The 14,981-nt window shown below is 38.2% G+C and overlaps 1 protein-coding gene across 4 annotated transcripts in view; it reads right to left on the minus strand.

The window, feature by feature from the left end:
- Positions 1-472: 472 nt before the first annotated feature.
- ZFAND4 (zinc finger AN1-type containing 4) overlaps positions 473-14,981 on the minus strand; it is a 76,334-nt gene continuing 61,825 nt past the window's right edge. For all 4 annotated transcript variants that reach the window (XM_030941323.1, XM_030941324.1, XM_030941325.1 and 1 more), the window contains 4 exons: positions 10,144-11,295; positions 9,101-9,155; positions 3,009-3,129; positions 473-1,455 (listed from right to left, as the gene is read on the minus strand). In XM_030941323.1, coding sequence (XP_030797183.1) covers positions 1,320-1,455; positions 3,009-3,129; positions 9,101-9,155; positions 10,144-11,295 — 1,464 coding nt within the window. In that variant the 3' untranslated portion in view covers positions 473-1,319. The remainder of the gene's footprint in view (positions 1,456-3,008; positions 3,130-9,100; positions 9,156-10,143; positions 11,296-14,981) is intronic.

Genomic DNA, 14,981 nt, shown 5'->3' on the forward strand with positions numbered 1-14,981 from the left:
ATAGCTCCTCTGCTAACTTTTAGCCATTCCCTCTTATAAATTTACTGCCCTCTTTGTCTGAAGGCATCTGTTTCCATCAACATTTCATTTCTTACAGGAGCAGGGGCAGTGAGCTCTCCAGTTCATTCAACCTTAAGTGGAGGAAGAGGCCCCTCACAGTTCCTAAGTTAGCCTTCTGATACTCTTAGCAGAGTTGCTACCCCAGGGCTGCAGAATCTACCTGGGTTGGGTGCTAGTTGTTCACCAGGGTTCAGCATCAGTCTGAACTGAGCTTCTATACAGCAAGTGGCCTCCCAAATGCCTTAATGGTTTCTGGTTACACCTGGGGAACAGGATCCTTAATCCCCTAAAAGAATACTTTTATACTGATAGTTATTTTATCCACGTAAAATAAATCACTCATTTAATTAAATGATTTTATAAAAGAAAAATTATTTATAAAAGAAAAACTATTACAAATAAATAATAAAACTCATAATGAAATTGAATATTTATTTGAATTTCTCCTGGTAATAGCTCTCAACAAGTAAGAAAAATCAAGCTGTGAGATTTTGTTTTAAATGTAGCCATTTTTCAAAAGGTAAAAAGTTGGCTTCTATATTTAATGGCAAGTGGGACATCTTCTATTTTAAAACTAACATTCAAAAAGTAGTAAAATATACACTATCATGAACATTATGTGTTTTCTAGAATGGATACATGTCTGAATACTAATCTGAATGTGGAAGAAATATATATCTGTTAAAAACCACACTGGAAAAATGTTCTTTTTAAAAAAAGTAGCTTGAAGTAAAAAGGAACTTGCTAAAAACCCAGTAAACTTTCATGTATGGGAATTTTTAAAAATCTCCACCCATCCCACCTCTGAAAAAAAAAAAAAGAAGAAGAAGAAGAAAAGAAAGAAAAAGAAAAAAAAACCATATGGTCAATTTGAGTAGAGCCATTCATTACATGACTGCTCATTCTGTACAATGTAGAAGGCTGGTTATTTAGGAAATATTTTGTTTCCTCAAGTGCATCTTTTGAAGATTTATCTAGTAAAACTGCAATATCATATATAAAACACTTAACACCAGACATGCAATAACAAAGCTAAATCATTCCACTGTAAAGTTTTTAAAACTACTTTTAAAACTTTTGTTTCACCAAGAAATAAAGATGTAAAATACAGTAGCATTCTTGTTCTCCAACAGTATGCATTGTATGCTTTTGTTATTTGGCAAATCTTTTAGAGTCAAACAAAAATAATAGTCTAAACAATATTTCTTCTGTCATTATAATACGATTCCCAGGCAGAACAGTAAGATGTAGAGGAAGAGTTAGATTTTTGGAAGTTTTGGTGCATTAACCACAGGATTTGCCTCGTCCAAGTATCTCCTCCCTGCACTCTTGTAATCATAGGTACAGCCATGAGTTTCTGCATAACGATGAGATGCACAGAAGTTGTTTCCACATCTAAAGCACAAAAAAAGTTTACGTGAATAGTTGTATTTCTATGAAAGGCTCATCTCTCTGGGAGAGAGGAGCTTGACTTCAGGTAGTCCAACAGGGGCCCTTTGGTTCTTTTTAGCAATTTCACTGCTGACATGTCCCTTTCATTCGTAAACAAACATAAATACCCCCCAAAAAAGAACAAGTTAATTGTCTATGAATATGACAATTTATGATAAAGAAGTCATTATAGAATGAAACAGGGTAGGCCAGGTGCGGTGGCTCATGCCTGTAATCCCAGCACTTTGGAAGGCCGAGGCGGGTGGATCTTGAGGCCATCCTGACCAACATGGTGAAAACCCATCTCTACTAAAAATACAAAAATTAGCTGGGCGTGCTGGCATGCACCTGTAGTCCAGCTACTTGGAAGGCTGAGGCAAGAGAATCACTTGAACCCAGGAGGTGGAGGTTGTAGTAAGCCAAGATCATGCCACTGCACTCCAGCCTGGTGACAGAGCAAGACTCAGTCTCAAAAAGAAGAAAAAAAAAAAGAATGAAACAGGGTGTAGAACTCTATCAGCAGTAAAACTGCAAAAAGCCGATAAATATGCCCATCATTTCTCTTATACCTAGTAAACCTCAAAGAATTCTGAATTTCTGAGAAATTCAGTCTCATGATAAAATTAAAATAGTAAACTCTAACTATGCCATGAAAGAATTTTTAAGAATATCTCTAGTAGCAAGATAAGTTGTTTTCATTTGAACAGAATACACTCTAAAAGGCAGGGATTGGGCTGAGTGTGGTGGCGGCTCACACCTGAAATTCCAGCACTTTGGGAGGCCAAGGTGAGAAGATCAGTTGAGGCCAGGAGTTTGAGACCAGCCTAGGCAATACAGTGAGATCTGTCTCTACAAAACATTTAAAAAATTAACCAGGCATAATAGCACATGCCTATAGTCCTAGCTATTAGGGAGGCTGAGGCAGGGGGATCGCTTGAGCCCAAGACATCAAGGCTCCAGTGAGCTATGATCGCAGTACTGAAAAAAAAAAAAAAGGCCGCAGCAGCAGTTATTTTCAAGCCTAGCCTCAATCTAAGGGCTGACATCCAAGATAATATGACATATCATCCTTGGAGGATATCCATCAATACTAATGAAATAAATAATTACGGAAAGAAAAATTTCATAATTTTTGGAAATATATTATTCATCTATTTTATATTAACTTTTAATTTTTTTGTTAAATTTTTAATAGAATATTCAGGGAGGGGTTCTTCCAAGGTGCTATTCAAACAAAATCCAAGCAGGTTCACCATAAGACAAAAAAGGTACACTCTCAGATTAGTTTAAACCTCCTAACTTAAAGGACAAGGAAGGATCTGTTTTTATCTTTTGGAAACCCATGAGCTATCTACTTGTTCTTTACTTCAGCCAATTAGAAGTTCAACTGAACACAGCTATTTGAACATCATCTTAATGATGTTATAAATAGGCAATTTAAATATTTTATTTTGCATAATCCCCAAGCTGGGTTATCACAGAGAAAGCATCTCAGCTTCTCCAGCTGGCCAACCTGCCTGCATTCGTAGCTACTAGCCAGTCCTGTTTTCTTTCCACAAAGAAAACAATGATTTGTTTTTTTCTTCTTTGTCTGAAGAGGGGCTTTCACAGGTGGGAAGTGATGAGTAGTACATTCTCCTGTTTAGAGAAAGGACATCTTGATTAACACAGGCATAAAATCCTAAACATGAAACTATTAAGCAAAACACAAAACATAGTCCTATCAAAGTAAATATCTATGCCATAAAAATTAATTTGTGCTATTTTTATATCTAAAATTATTTATAAAATCTACAGGTCAAGTTGCAGTGGAACTATTTTTTTTTAAGATGTGGTAGGTTTCCACTGATTAGCACTTATATTTTTAGAACTTTTTATACACACCACTTTTCTGATTATTTCTAATGGTAATCAGTTTATATAAAGTATACCAAATTTTGACGGAGAATAAAGAAAAATGTCTGCTTCAAAATCATATTTGATGAAACCTCTGAGAACATGATTGCAATACAAATATTCTGTTTGTTCACACCAAAAAGGAGTACCAGAGTATCATGAAACAAGCCTTTTAGTCCTATTACACCACAGACAGTAAGTTCATCAAACCACGAGCAAGTCATTTATTCTTTCAAAACTTCAATATGTTTATTTTTAACATAATAGAACATGTATTTTTCTCTCTAGATTAATAAGCACTTTAAGGTCAGTTCAGTCCACATATGTAAAAAGCACTCTGAAAGTTTTAGGCATGTTATAATTACATGAAATGTCATATTAATAATAGTAACTAACACAGTACACAGATCAATTTCACAGTACTACTAGTTTTCCAAAAATATTTACTGAATTCTGTACTACTGTATCAACTTGAGTTTTTACCTTAAAAATAAGAGCACATCTGTTATTACATAAGAAAGAATTAAATCTGTTTTTTGTTTTTTTTTGGGGGGGGGGGACAGTTTCGCTCTGTTGCCCAGGCTGGAGTGCAGTAGCAAGATCTCGGCTCACTGCAAGCTCCACCTCCCAGGTTCAAGTGATTCTTCTGCCTCAGCCTCCCGAGTAGCTGGGACTTACAGGTGTGCGCTGCCATACCCAGCTAATTTTTTTGTATTTTTAGTAGAGATGGGGTTTCACCATCTTGGTCAGTCTGTTCTGCTCTTGAACTCCTGACCTCATGATCTGACCATCTCGGCCTCCCAAAGTGCTGGGATTACAGGTGTGAGCCACTGTGCCAGGTCAAATCAATTTCTTTAATTACTAAGTGAAATGTCTTTTAGAACTGATCAAAATGCCAACAAACCCCAGTCATAAGCAGAGAGACTCAAAGTTCCTGCCCATAGTTGATAAAGTAACAGCATAAGTACACATGTGCTTGGTGTCACTCAAAGGCTAAGAAGCAAGAGGCAAAGAAAAAATGCAAGAACAAGTGGAAGGAGTGAGGAAAAACTGGTAGTGTCAATAGTGCTGGGACCTTTTCTCCACTACTGAAAAAGGTTTGGGGGGCCTAAGCTTGGTATTAAATAATAGCAAGCTAAAAGTCTGAAATTTCTTAAAGGGTTCAAAAAATCGGATTTACAATTAATTGGTTCTATGTCTTTTGTCACAACAGAGATTAGGTAATTTGTACACAAGCCCGGGAAAATTAAATCTTCTTTATTACCAGTCTAAAATACATTCCCAGATCTTGCCAAAACTAGAAACAAAATTTGAAACAACTGAAATGACTCCTAATAGTGCCTGGGTACCAACTCAGTTAATAAACATTTTCTTTCTCAAGTGCACTTAGAGATACCAAGAACATCTCACAAAGGTGATGGTGTAATTCCATTATTTAAAATATTTGTAAAAAGATATTTACTTGCACTTGCACAGGACACCAAAGAAAGGCATATATTACATGATGCCCAGTGGAAGTTTATCTACTCGAAACTATCTTTAAAATTCAGGCTTAGGATATTCTTCCTTAAACAATGGTGAAGAATCTCTGATAATTTAATTCACTGTAGTCACATTTTCATTTTTTTTCTTTTCTTAGGGGATGCTTAACTCAGTATTCTCCACACTTTTTTTCATTCAAGAACTCTTGTGAGGCCGGGCACAGTGGCTCACACCTGTAATCCTAGCACTATGGGAGGCCAAGGTTGGCAAATCACCTGAGGTCAGGAGTTCGAGACCAGTCAGGCCAACGTGGTAAAACCCCGTCTCTACTAAAAATACAAAAGTTAGCTGGGCATGGTAGCATGTGTCTGTAGTCCCAGCTACTCAGGAGGCTGAGGCAGAAGAATTGTTTCAACCCGTGAGGAAGAGGTTGCAGTGAGCCGAGATCATGCCACTGCACTTTAGCCTAACCAGGCAACAGAGCGAGACTCTGCCAAAAAAAAAAAAAAAAAAAAAAAAACAACCCTTGTGAATGTGTAGAGACAGAGAATACATTAGTGACAGTAATGAGGCAGCACAAAAATATAAGTACAGTACTCTATGAGAGCAGCTTCCATACATCCTTCTACCATTCAGAGAAAACTATTAGTCAACTACTGTGTGCTAGGAACCATCACTAAACATATTGATTCCCCACTATAAACAGGAAAAATATAAATCCCTTGGACTGGCATTTAAGGTATTATTATGTCCAATACAATGCCTTTCTAACTATCCAGAGACACCGTAATTTACCATGCCAAACCCACCCTGAAGGATGTACCAAGTCCTTCTACATCTGCAATCTCTTCTAAAATAAACTCTACCTGTCAACCCAGTAGCATTTGACTTGTCCTGTAAGACATCATCAATTATCAACTCCTCTCTGACGCCTTCTCTCAAACGTGTACTGAACAGATGAATAAAGACAAAAATCCATAAAATCATATTGATGGGAAGAGTTGCTTTTCAGAACAAGATGAAAGGTACTTGAGGTAATGCACTTGTTTGCCATTTCCTAGTCTCATATTTGATCTAACATCTAACAGAATCTACAAAAACTGACCCAACAGAAAGGCAGCAAAAAGTAATAAATTAGTGTTTCAGACGCAAGGTTGGTAGTCATCTGCCTAAAATCAATGGCTAAAACTACAATAATTGATACAGTTTCCAAGGGAAACCTTATAGTGAAAAGAACAGAGGACCAAAGGAGGAATCTAGGAGGTCAATTAAATGAAATTTGCATCAAAATGTATACAGACTCTTCTAGGTAATTCAGAATGATAGTTATTATGGTGAGAGAAAATGGAAGCAAGTTACACAGCTCTACTGCAGCTAGCAGCTGATACTTCAAACCTAAATGAAATCAAACAAAAAGAGCATGTATCTGGTGACAAGCAGAGGGCTGGTTAAAAAAAAAAGGACAGAAGAAAACTGAGGTTAAAAAAAGATTAAAACAAAAGAAAGAATTTATAACAATGTGATAGCCTAGAATAACAAAAAAAAAAAAAAAGAAAACTATTTCAAGAATGAAGGACAGAAAAATCAAGTAAGATAAAGATACGGAGGCATCCAATGGATTTGAAATTATGGAGATCGTCAGTGGCCACAGCAATAGCAGTTTCAGAAGAGTAGCAAGCGAGACGTGAACCAGCACTGAAGACTGAACTAGAGCTGAGTGAGTAGGGATGGGTGTAATGCAAATTTCCAAGAAGATTAGCTGTGTGTTAGGGCAGGACAGAGTTATGTGTCAAGGAAACACAACAACTATAACATTAAAAGTCAATAAATTACAGTAATGAAAACAATGTGATACTGGCATAAAACAGACACATAGACTAATGAGTAGAGAGTTCAGAAACAAATCCTCATATACATGATCAAATGACTTTCAATACGGGTGCCAAGACCATTCAATGAAGAAGGACAGTGTTTCAACAAACGTTAGTAAGAAAATGGGATGTTCACATGCAAAAGAATGAAGTGGAACCCTTACCTTACACTCTATATAACAATTAACTCAAAATGGATCAAAGTCCTAAACATAAGACCTAAAACTATAAAACTTCTAGAAGAAAAGTTAGGGGAAAAGCTTCATGATACTGGATTTGGTGGTGATTTCTTGGATATGACACCAAAGGCACAGGTAACAAAAGGAGAAAATAAACAAACTGGATTTCCTAATGTGTCAGGCATTCTGGACTTTCCAGTGATGCCACTGAGATGGCACCTGTCAAAAAAGCAGTGGTTCCATTTCTAGATTGTGGATCTTCAGATAAATTCCACCATTTTTACTGTACTTCCTGAAAGTCAGGGTCGGCTTGTGAAAAGTTGTTAAGCAACATGCTAAATGTGAAATGTCAACCCTCACTCTAAACTTCCCCTGTTCAGAACATCAGATATTTCATTGGGTTTTATAGTGGCTTTCTGATTTTTGGTATTCCACTGAAGAAGGGAGTTTGAAAGTTGTTGTATACTGTTAACGACTGTCTGTCCACATCCTGCCTGAAATACCATGATTGTTTATGGAAAGTATCTTTAATAAAGCTGGATACAGTTTGGGTTGGGGGGGGGAACATGAAAAGACATTTCTCCAAAGAAGATCTACAAACGACCAATAAGCACATGAAACTACTCATTAGGAAATCAACTTCACTAATTAGGGAATCAATAATCAGTAAGACTAATCATCACAGATATGCAAATCAAAACCACAGTGACATCACCTCACACCCATTAGGATGGCTACTAGCAAAAAAATAGGAAAATAACAAGTGTTGCCAAGGATGTGGAGAAATTAGAATCCTTTTGCACTGTTGATGGAATGAAACATGGTACAGCAACTGTGGAAAACAATATGATGGTTCCTCAAAAAATAAAAATAGAAATACCTTCTGATCCCGCAATTTCATTCTGGGTATATATTCTAAATAATTGAAAGTAGTGTTCACAGCACCATTATTCACAATAGCTAAAACATGGAAGCAATACAACTGTTTATTAACGGATGAATGGATAAGCAAAATGTGCTCTGTGTGTATGTGTATATTGTGTGTGTGTGTACACACACACGCACAATAGAGTATCAGACCCCAAAAGAAAAAAATTTCTGATATGTACTACTACACGGGTAAATCTTGAGAACATTCTGATAAGTGAAATAAGCCAGTCATAAAAAGACAAATACTGTATGATTCCACTTACATGAGGTACTTAGAGTACCTAAAAAATTATTGAATTACGAAATGAAATGGTAGTTGCCAAGGTGGTGGGAGGGGGAAAAGTGTTTCAGTTTGAAAAGTGTTCTGGAGAAAGATGGTGGTGATGGATCCAACAATGTGAAAGTCACTGAACTTTATATTTAAAAATGGTTATGACAGTGAAATTTATGTTATGTGTATTTTACCACAGTACAAAAGAATTGAAAAAATATGCAAATAGACTATGACTTTATAATCTTGGGCCTTACATAGGAATGAAAAACAAACCCTAAATGTCTTCAATAAAAACATAAAACTCACATGACAACCATAACAAATATCTTTTAAAACCTTGGGGCTACAAAGGTGGCACATCTTTGGTAACGAGTTTCCCATCCCCGGTCTGGGTATTAAAACATTTAAAAAGATGGCTTCCTTCCTCCTTGAAAATAAGGACCAGCTGGTGCATCTTTAATGTTTTTCTATATTGGTAGAAAGAAGTGCTAATGTTATAGTCACTTCTACTAGTATGCCGTGGAAAGAGCTGGCCCTAGAGACGGTCCCTTTCTTTTATCCAGAAATGACCAGATCATCAAAAAGAGATTCTTACCACCACCTCTGATGTTTGGCCATGATGTTGAAAGACATCTTTCTAGGGTAATTCTTCAAAACCCACATGGCTGTAGAGTGGCTAGTAACTAAGGTGGCTGGGAACTACATGTTCATTCTTCAATAATCTTGTGGGTTTTTTGACATAGATGACACCTCTTCCAAGACAAGATATTTCCATTTTAATTTTTGTTTTGTTCTTTATATGTGTCCTACAGTCCTGTTCTCGTAATTATTTTCTTAATTGGAAAAAACATTTAGGGAGAGAATTTACTCTTTACATGCCACAGAGAAGGTTCTTCCCATTTCTCTTTGAAAATTCAACCGGATGCATAATTATGTATATCAGCCTTATATTGTTTTCAAAATTATCTGTAGCTTACCTACGCTTTTCCCTGTTGCTGCATTATTTCCATTCATTCCAACACCATGGGTAGACTACAATTAAAACACAAAACATCTATAGAGGTCAATGAAGAACAGAAATGATCAACAAACATGAAATACTTGTATTTTATCACTAACATGCTGTTGGGCTTTCATTTTAAATTATTTAATCCAATTTTTGTTTAATTAAATTAACTCGGAACCTGATTCCACATCTAGCAATATCATGCTTATTATTTATCTTTAAGAGGGTAAAATTTGCTGGGTGTGGTGACTCATGCCTGTATTCCCAGCACTTTGGGAGGCTGAGGTAAGAGGATCACTTGAGCCTAGGACATCGCAGCTGCAGTGAGCTATGATTGCACCACTGTGTTCCAGGAGTTTGAGAGCAGCCTGGGCAACATGGTGAAACCCCATCTCTACAAAGAATATAAAAGTTAATCAGGCATGGTGGCATGCGCCTGTAGTCTCAGTGACTCGAGAGACTGAGGTGGGAGGACTGCTTGAGCCCGGGAGGTCAAGGCTGCAGTGAACCATGATTATGCCAATGTGCTCCAGCCTGGGTGACAGAATGAGACCCTGTCTCAAAAAAAAAAAAAAAAAAAAAGGGAGAGAGAGAGTAAAATTTGATGACTCAAATAAAAAGTTCTTACTTGGGATGGAAAAAAACATTAAAAAGATTTAGTATTTAAAAATACCGGTGTATTGGCATGTCCCTATATTCCCAGCTATTCAGGAGGCTAAGGCAGGAGGATTGCTTGAGCCCAGGAGTTCGAGGAGTTCAACATATACATACATATCTGATAAACTGTTTACATTAATTTATCTTCAAATTACTATTCTCATTTCAGGACTAAAACAGCATTCAAAATTCAACCATCAAGAAGATTTTATACAAATTAAAGAAACATTCTCAGATAAACTTATGAAAAAAATCTAATTTTAGCCTTCCTTATTTATGTAAACAAAAACCAAACTTTAAGTAAGTTGGATCACTACAAGGATAACTACTAGACCATGTTGAAAGGAAAATACTGACCAAAAAAACTTCTGGATGTTCTAACTGGGGAGAACTTTTCCTAAGGTTTTCTTCCTGAAAATGCTGGAGGTTTGTAGACAGCCCAATTCCAGAGGTCTGAAGCCTGCCTGCCCCACGTGTGCTCTGTAATCTATCTCTGCTTGTGCTCCGGGCCAGTGAAGGAAGAAAACTGATATTATTTACACAATCAACAGGCTCTTTGGAAGCCTTGTTAGCCATTTCTGTGATATCCCGAGCCTCAACTTTGGAAATAACATCAGATCTTTTCCCAGGTGAATCAACTTTAACACCCTGAAAGCGAAGAGTCCTAGAGGAAGAACAATCAGTTATGTTTTGAACATCCAGTGACCGAGAAGAAGGTTGTAGTTTCCCAAATTCAAAACTTTTGGACTGTCTCTGTGGTTTCACCAGAGAATTACGTAGCGACGTTGGTGCAGAACAGCGAAGAGGTGACAAGAGTCTATTCTTGTGAGGACTTAATTCCCGGTAGTTAAGAACTGAAGTCTCTACTGATTCCCCACTCAGCACTCCCGCAACATGCTTAAGATGCTGCTCTGGAGCTTTCAATCCTTTATCAGCATTAGTGAGTGACAACTCCGGATTCACTTTGCATGCATCTTCTAAGCCGCTGCTCTGCTCATCAGCATTTCCATCTGCAAATGAAGCCAGTGAGCCCACTTCAGGTAGAAGTGATTCTTCGATTACACATTCTTCTGAAGGTAAGACAGTGTCCTCATTACTAGATGGCAAGTTTCCTAAAAAGTGTTTTGTCTGCGTAGGCAGGGATGATCCAAGATGGAGAACAGAGTCAGCAAGCTCCTGGTCATTTCCCAACTCCAAATGGGGTATCTGAGGAGGTAGTTTGACATTGCTACTGGAGTGGGACAGTGTGTTATTCTCCCAGCTATTATTTTCCTTAAGAAATTCACCAGTGATAGAAGATATGGATCTCTCAGCAGGGAGTTGAGCTGCCAAACTTGAAATTCCATTCCTAGAGATTTCGGGCAGATATGCATTCCCAAAAGCAGGTAAACAAGATTGACCAATGTTGGGGAGGACCCTTAACAATCCGTGGCAAGATGGTGCAGTGGAACCACTAGAAGGTCGAGGAGCTATAGGTGGGTGAGGTTTTATCTTGACAGCTTTCTTAGGCTAAAAGGAATGAATATACAGTTTCTTTACACAGTCGTTTTCTCTGCCCATTAACAAAAATTAGTGAAGGAAGAAAACGTTACTTACCATAACATACTGGCACTTTTACTATCTCAATTTAAAATGTTTAAGAAGAATAAAATCTTAAGATTATGGTAGGGAAGATGCTATTTTCCTTCATTGAGTATACTTTTCCAGTAATATTAAAGAAAAATAATTTTGTTCTATTTTGCTTACTACTGTTTCTCAGAGTTTTACTATAAAGAAAATGAACTGATTATATTAGATATGACATTGCTGACCTATTTTAGATCTCCAACAATTTTTCCTACTATGTTTCATTGGATTGGTATACAGAAAAAAAGTTATCAACCCTAAAAAAAAAAAAAAGAAAGAAAGAAAGAAAGAGTTAAAAGGCCTAAACTGCTATCCTTGAAAAGACTTGCTGGCAACACTGGCCTCTGGCTGGCTTCTGGGAACATCTATTTCAGGAGGGTTCCCATGAACCTAACTGATAGGAGTGGCTCATTGTGCCAAACTATTTATGCAATAATACAGTTCATGCTGAACACTTGCTTTCCTTCTGGGAGTCTGAACTGCAAACGCTAGGCAGAGGGTGCCTACATGAAGAGGCCCAGTAAAATCCCTGGGCACAGAGTCTCTAATGAGCCTCCCTGGTAAACAACATTTCACATATGTTGTCACGACTCATTGATAGAGGACTAAGCACATCTCATGAGACTCCACTGAAAGAGGACTCTAGGAAGCTTGTACCTGGTTTCCTCCAGACGTGGCTCTATGCACCTTTTACATTTGCTGGTTTTGCCTTGTATCTTTTTGCTGTAATAAATCTTAGCAATAGGTACAACTATATTCAACAACATACTACAGTCCTGTGAATCTTCCTATCAAACCATCACACCTGGGGTGGGTCCTGGGGCCCTCTGGCACAGTAGATTTTAATAAAAGTACCATCAAGCTTCAAGATCTTATGAATAAAGTTGAGAACTAAACATAAGAAATCTCAGCTCTTAAAAGTAAGCAAAAATGGGCCGGGCGCGGTGGCTCAAGCCTGTAATCCCAGCACTTTGGGAGGCCGAGGCGGGCAGATCACGAGGTCAGGAGATCGAGACCCTCCTGGCTAACACGGTGAAACCCCGTCTCTACTAAAAATACAAAAAACAACTAGCCGGGCGTGGTGGCGGCGCCTGTAGTCCCAGCTACTCGGAGGCTGAGGCGGGAGAATGGCGGGAACCCGGGAGGCGGAGCTTGCAGTGAGCTGAGATCCGGCCACTGCACTCCAGCCTGGGTGACACAGCGAGACTCCGTCTCAAAAAAAAAAAAAAAAAAAAGTAAGCAAAAATGGTAGCAAGCAGGCATGAGGATGGGATGGAATATCTTATGACATACCAATGCTCCCACTTATCGAAAATATAAAATATATGAAAATATAAGAAAAGCTGGAGACTTCAGTGGATACCAACTGAGGCAAGAAAAATTAGAGGAGCTAAGAAAGAAGAACCTTAGAAAGATGAGCTGGCTCCTGTAGATGCTTTTATCCTGGAGATAGAGTTTCACTCTTGTCGCCCAGGCTGGAGTGCAATGGCACAATCTCAGCTCACTGCAACCTCCGTCTCCCGGGTTCAAGCAATTCTCCTGCCTCAGCCTCCTGAGTAGCTGGGATTACAGGCACCCGCCACCATGTCCAGCTAATTTTTGTATTTTTAGTAGAGATGGGGTTTCTCTAGGTTGACCAGGCTGGTCTCGAACTCCTGACCTCAGGTGATTCACCCATCTTGGCCTCCCAAAGTGCTGGGATTACGGTGTGAGCCACCACGCCTGGCCCAATCTGCAATTCTTTATCTAGCAAAAAATTCTTCAAAAATGAAGGATATGACATCTGAGCTGTCAAAATTAATGACAGCTGCCTAAAACTGAATTTCTCCATGCTCCAGAAAAACTACACATATCAACAGCATACACAAATAAAATCACTCATAACCCACGCCTCAGAAAAACTGGGAGACATATAATATGAACTTCAAAGTATTTCCCAATCCAAGAAACTCATCTGCAAAGCCTATGCCTGTGGTGAGAGACAGGCAAGAGTAAGAGCTTCACCAAAATAAATTTTAAAAAAGGGGGGGAGTAAAAAAGAAAGAAAAGGAGAGGTTTGCATAACCTACAGCTGATGGAACAAAGAAAAATCCACAAAAGACAAAAATCCCACTTGATTATGAAGATACTAAAAATAGGACTAAGATATGGGATATCAAACACATGTTACTGAGAAATTAAAAGGAATTGACTTTATTTTTATGTGTATTTTTTGAGACAGGGTCTGGCTCTGTTACACAGGCTAGAGTGCAGTGGACAATAATTGCTCACTGCAGCCTTGCCCTCCCAGGGTCAATTGATCCTCTGAGTAGCTGGGACTACAGACACACATCACCACGCCCAGCTAATTTTTGTATTTTTTGTAGAGACGGGGTCTCCCTATGTTGATAGGCTGGTCTCAAACTCCTGGATTCAAGTGATCCTCCCGCCTCGGCCTCCCAAAGTTCTGGGATTATAGGCGTGAGCCAACACACCCCGCCTTAAAGTTGTTCAGGATAAAGGAGGTACCTTCAAGAAGGCATCACTTTTGGAGGCAGAAAGGGTAAATTGAAAGGAAAAGGCACCCATTGAGACTTTGATAGTAAAAGTAAAGAAAGAAGCAGGAAAGGGAAAGTAAGGATCCTACAAAAACAATAGTGAATCATAACTTAGAAAACATACTGACACTGCCCTCCAATAAGAGTGTCATTGATTTGGGCCAGGCATGGTGGCTCACACCCATAATCCCCAGCACTTTGGGAGGCCAAGCTGGAAAGATCACTTGAGCTCAGGAGTTCAAGACCAGCCTGGAAAACATGACAAAAACCCATCTCTACCAATAATACAAAAAAATTAGCTGGACACAGTGGCAGGAGCCTGTGGTCCCAGCTACGTGGGAGGTTGAGGTGGGAGGATAGCTTGAGCTCAGGAGGCAGAGGTTGCAGTGAGTCAAGATCATGCCACGTATTACACCCCAGCCTGGGTGACAGAGCAAGACCCCATCTCAAAAGTGTGTCATTGATTTTAAAAACCTGCATTTCACTACACCAAAGGAAGACAGTGCTCTTGAAATAAGAAACTTCCCTATACAAAATCCTCGCTTCTGTGTATTAATATATAACTGTTAATACTCATCTAAGTAAATAAAATTATGGAAAATACAGTTAGAAAATAAACAGAAAAAGGCAGACCAAATCCATGTAAAGTTGCTATAAAAATAAAACAGAAAATGAGAATCAGACATTTGAGCTAATGAAAATTCTCCTTAAAACAATGAAACAAAAGAAAACTACATCACAATATCCCAACTTAAATTAAGTATCTTTAAGTTAGTATTTGCAGATATTTTTTAAAATCTCATCAAATCACAAATGCAAAACCTCAAGGCAGAATGGATAAAAGTAATAGGAAGATATGAAATGAGAGGTGAGCAAACCCAGAAATACTCTGCAGAAAACAGAATCATCTCAGAAATGAAGACTAAATTACAAGGTGCCCACAGAGGACTAGAATTCTACTGAACATTTAATAAAAAATACTGAAGACAGGTATGAAAACAGCCAAAAGAATAAAAATAAAGAATGTAAAAG

This window comes from Rhinopithecus roxellana, chromosome 11 (assembly GCF_007565055.1).
Source record: "Rhinopithecus roxellana isolate Shanxi Qingling chromosome 11, ASM756505v1, whole genome shotgun sequence".
NCBI classification, from domain to species: domain Eukaryota; kingdom Metazoa; phylum Chordata; class Mammalia; order Primates; family Cercopithecidae; genus Rhinopithecus; species Rhinopithecus roxellana.